This window comes from Hakea prostrata, chromosome 10 (genome assembly GCF_041222555.1).
Source record: "Hakea prostrata isolate BN-2017 chromosome 10, UWA_Hpros_2, whole genome shotgun sequence".
In the NCBI taxonomy this organism is placed as follows: domain Eukaryota; kingdom Viridiplantae; phylum Streptophyta; class Magnoliopsida; order Proteales; family Proteaceae; genus Hakea; species Hakea prostrata.
This window is the reverse complement of record NC_142609.1, coordinates 15,261,172-15,266,518: the sequence shown is the minus strand read 5'-3', so window position 1 is coordinate 15,266,518 and position 5,347 is coordinate 15,261,172. Positions and strand designations below refer to the sequence as shown.

General features: G+C 36.9%; 1 protein-coding gene across 1 annotated transcript; it reads left to right on the top strand.

Moving 5' to 3' along the window:
• The first annotated feature begins 1,447 nt into the window (after nucleotides 1–1,447).
• LOC149002130 (uncharacterized) lies at nucleotides 1,448–1,951 on the top strand. Its single transcript, XM_089138642.1, has one exon. It carries the CDS (start codon nucleotides 1,448–1,450, stop codon nucleotides 1,949–1,951), a length of 504 nt encoding a protein of 167 aa, XP_088994768.1.
• Nucleotides 1,952–5,347: the final 3,396 nt, after the last annotated feature.

The window sequence follows — 5,347 nt, the reverse complement described above, 5'->3', positions numbered from 1 at the left end:
GAATTGCACGAATGATCTTATCCTATCTTTTGAACAACTCCTTCACATACCTGTAGGGGAGTTCCCCATTACCTAGGGGTTCCAATTGAAGCTAAATATCCTAATCGGGCAACCTTTAATGATCTCATCCAAAAGGTGAATGGCAGAATTCAGAGTTGGAGAAACCGAGCTCTATCATTTGCTGGTCTCCTTGCTCTTATTCGATCCGTACTTGGAGGCATCATTTCGTATTGGGCGAATGTCTTTTACATCCTGACCAGCATCATCCAACAACTTGAGAGTATTACAGCTAACTTTCTATGGAAAGGAAATTCGAAAACGGCAGCTATAAGGTGTCTTGGGATGCGATCTGTTGACCCAAACTAGAAGGTGGGCTAGGGCTCAAACGCTTACGAGATTGGAACTTGGCCTTCTTAATGAAACATTATTTGAACTTTGGCAACTAACAAAAAGAGATGTTGGCCAATCTTCATCAACCATAGATGGTTCTTGAAAAGCTCTTTGTGGAGTGTGCCCCAACCGAACCATTGTTCATATACACTTCGATGTATACTAAAGGTACATGACTTACTCATTCCAAATGTTGCAGGTTCAATTCAAAGGAGGAAATGAGACGTACCTATGGACAGATCCGTGGATCAATGGCAATCCAATTCAACATGAAAATCTCCTATTGGTTGAGGCGATGGGAAGAAAGCTTAGTGATAAGGTTACAACTATTTGTAGTAGTGAAGGATCATGGAAACAAAATCTCAGTGATGCTGAAGTTTTGAGGCGTTGGGATGAGATAAAAGTCATTAGATTCCACCACAGATTACCAAGTGATACTCTCATCTGGAAACCGCTAGCTAATGGCCTATTCACTATGAAATCTACATGGGAATGTATAAGACAAAGGAGCCCAGCGACAACTTGGGCAAGGTGGTGTGGCACTCTGGTGGACAGCCTCACTTCTCTTTCATCTCTTCGTTGGCTTGTAAACAGTGGTTAAATACGAAGGATGCAATTGCTCATGGGGGATACAAGTGGATCTTAATTGTTGTCTATGTGGTAGAGAATCTGAAACTTTAGATCACTTGCTATTTAAATGCTCATTCACTCAATTTATATGGAAGAATATTCTTGCAAGAAATGGATATCAAAGACAAATATGCTCAACATGGATGGAGGAACTTCACTGAGTATAATCGCACTTACCAGGGTCATCTTTTATTTGCAAAATTAAGTGTTTCAGTTTTAATACAACCATCTACCGCATTTGGCAACCTGGAACTACAAGATTTTTAGAGGTGATAACATTTCTTCTCCTACCTTACTTGCTCGGATCATCTCTGATACAAGGCATAGATTTTTTAACTCAACCGATTATGTGGAGGATACTAATCATAGCAGTGATTTTTTCAACCGGTGGCACATTCGACCTAACTTCCGACGAGCCAAATTCTCAATGCATAAGTGGACCAGACCACCTGATCCTTGGATTGCTATTAACTGCGATGGATCAGTTTGGGGTAATCGTGGTGGCTACAGCACAATTGGAAGAAACTCGGAAGGCCATGTAATCTTTGCTTCAGCGGGTTGTAGCAATGACAAAAATGTGCTTCACATGGAGCTGAAAGCAATACTTTGGGGTCTACAAAGAGCTACACATTATAGCCCTACTCAAGTACAAGTGCAATCCGATTCTCAACTCACAATTCAAATCCTAACTGGAGGCTTACAAATCCCATGGGCAGCAAGAGGTATTGTGGATGATATATTGGACATCAAGCATAGGCTACCACGCTGTGTGTTCACACATCATGTTAGGGAATCTAATTTTTGTGCAGACTTTTTAGCTAGTTTCTCAAACTCTCCTGGAGAAACCCACTTATGTCTCTGTAACCTTCCTCCGGATCTAGCCCAACTTGTTCAGCAGGATGCCAATGGGAAGCATTACCCACGCATGTAATTTTTATTTTCTATTCCTAGTTTAATACAAAGCACCTTTTCACCCCCAAAAAGAAAAAAAAAAAATTAAATACTATTTAGCTACATCTGTTCAACAATTTGTATCAGAATCAAGAATTACGTAGAGTTCTGAATTTTTCCTAAAAATTGGAATTAGCTGGATTTTATGGGTTGAGGTTAAACCTATGAATTCTTCCAAATTGACTCGTAGTGAAAAACAAAACCTTGAATCACATAATGATGATAATTCCAACATGAATCAATAGTTAGGATCAAGGTAACCAAACAACTAATTCTAATAAACTAAGATCTATGCATTATGATTTTTGAATTTAAAATCAGAATCAATCAATCATCAAGGTAATTAGATAACGGATGAACACACTATAAACAAGCTGAATAGAAAAATCCATCTAAGATGTGTGACAAAATGGTAACGTACTTTTTTTTTTTGGTAAGAAAATGGAACCATGTATTGAAAGGCATCAAAGACATTTCATGAATAGAATAGATGAATATGGACATAGAGGTGTTAATGTATCATATGCCAACGATTTAGAAATCTTTTCCCTATACTTAAGGAGTGTATTTGATCACAAAGGAAATTAAAGGATAGAAAGTAAGAATTTACACAAATCTTGTTAGGCTAGTTGCCACCTCTCTTTTGCAGTTTTTTTTTTTTTTTTTTTTTGGGGTGGGGGGAGGGATGGGTATAGGCTGGAAAATAATGCAATTTTTGAAGATATTCCCAATTTAGTTATTATTATGATTATTATTTTTCTTTGGTGAATTTTTTTGTTGGGGTGGGGGAAGGTTGTAACCAACATATTTATATGGCTTTGCTTTCATTCCTTAAAAATTAAGAGCATTTCAATCATTATTGTTATCCATTTGCATTTTCTATCCCTAAAACTCTTTGGGCACTGTTTAATTATGAAGAAAACAGAAGAAGAGATTTTTTTTTTTTTTTTTTTAATATTGTAATGCCCATTATCGCTCATAGAATCATAAGTCTTTGTAGAAGCAGAATATTCTATGCAAGGGTCAAATTCTACAACCATGATCAAGGGGAAAATATGCTTAGAATTTAGGTATAAAAAGCTATTGTTTGGTATAAATTGCCTCGACATCATTGCAATTAACTTTACTTTGATAGACGAAGCACATTGACTTTGTTTTAAAGAAAGGTATTTGCAATTTGCAAGTCAAATCCCTTTGTCAAGAGCTTACTAAGCAAGTCAATAGAAATTCTCTTGAGGATATCCGTCAGTTGAGACTATTCTTTGAGTCGTACATTTTCTCCTTTATTACAAGATCTTCTAATGCAACAAGAGCTTTCCTTACTTATGTTGACCTTTCCAGTTGCCACAGTGGAAACTATTATTTGAGTAGCACATTTTCCCCTTTATTACAAGATCTTCTAATGCAACAAGGGATTCCTTACTTATGTTGATCTTTCTAGTTGAACTGCCAATGTAACTAATTCTTCTGTTCTATATTAATATAATGCAAAAGCAAATCTTTATAACAGCTCCTCGATCTTGGTTATGTGCCAACTCATGTAGATGCTTTAAAGAATGATTACGACTCCAATTGAATAAGATTTCTTTTTATTTTTTATTTCTAAGTTTCTATTTATTATACTAATTTCTCATCTAACAAGCTGGGGTTCACCCTCTGACTAATTCTGACCAAATAATTCCGATTCCTTTGAACCCCCACACAAAAAAAAAACAAAAAAAACTCACAACCCACAACACAACAAAAAAACAAAAAAAAAGAAAGGGGGAAAAAAAATATCTCCTTCTTCTGGGTGGGGGGGGGCAAGGGTGGGCGGGCCCCCCCCCCCCCCCCCCCCCCCCCCTGTGGTTGTTGGGTGGAGGGGGGGTTGGGGTGGGAGAGTAGTTTTTTCCCCTGGAGGGTTGTTCCCACCCCAAGGGGGGGGGCCCCCCCCCCCCCCCCCCGCCCGCGGGGCCCCGGCCCCGGCCCGGCCCCCCCGCCCCCCCCCCCCCCCCCCCCGCGGGGGTCCTCCCCCCCCCCCCTCCGCCCCCCTTCCTACTTTGTTTGGAATGAATGGCTAATCTTCTAGACCAAAAAATTAATAAATGCTCCAATGGCTCTTCTAAGGGTCACCAATAAATGCCCCTTGGGCTCTTCCAAAGGTCAGGATTTGCAGTGTAACAAATATGAATTTTTTTTCAATTATTTTTTTATTATAATAATATGTATTTACCCAAAAGCACATGGTACATAAACTATTATGCCTCTATGATCTTTAATATAATTTTGAAATACATTTCATATGCACTGGACCTCTAAAAGGTCGAGCTTGGTAGATTTGTTTGTGAGAATCTAGGAGAGAAAATAGTTTTTTTTTTTTTTTTTTTCTAATATTAATAATATAATGTAGTAGATGACAATGTCTATAGAGTATTTGTACATATATATATAGACATACACATGAGATGTGCATATATTTTATTCAAGAGTTGTGGAGGGATTTAATTCATGAGTACTTGCATCTCACAAGCACATAAAATTTAAATATTAAATACTTTTTTTTTTTATAAATTCCAAAGGTTTATATGTAACTTGTTCTTAATATTAAATAAAGAATTATCGCTTTCAAAGTCTGTAAACAAGCTTAAACCATCTAAACCAGCTATATTATGCCCGATAAAATATTATCATTATTGTATTTTTTTCATATTGTATACTATGAATTTGCGACCCACATCTGCATATATTTCTTCTCACATCTTTTAGGATGCCTTGTCCCTTAGATTCGGCGCACTTAGACCCAAAAACAAGCCTCAAAAATTTTACATGATGAAGTTAGTCTTTCACCACAACAATATACAACAAAGCCAAATCATGATATGCACTCCTTTGAAGGTTAGAGACAAGCTTATCCCTCTCCCTTGTTAACAATACAAAAAAAAAATAAGCATTTCATCAGTGGTGAGTATTATCCTGACTGTATGACAACTCATATTGATGCTCTATAGAATGATTATAAAATCCAATTCAATAGATGGTGCAAATGATTGATTTCTCTTATGAAAGGTGTGAAGAAGAATTTCTTTTATTTATTGTTTCTGGGTTTCCATTTATTATATTAATCTCTACTCTGATAAACTGGAATTTATCTTCTGAGGGGTCCTTCCAATCTATTTATTTAAAACCATGACTTGAAGTCTTCTTAGACTCCATGCATGAATTAATGCCCCAGTGGATCTTCTAAGGATCACTAATAAGTGCCCCATGACCTCTTCCAAGGGTCACTGATTTTATTTGTGGATTTGTAATAATAAATATCAAAATTATTCATTTATTATTTTATTATGATAGTATATGAACAACCATGCCTCTGTGATCTTTAATATAATCTTGAAGT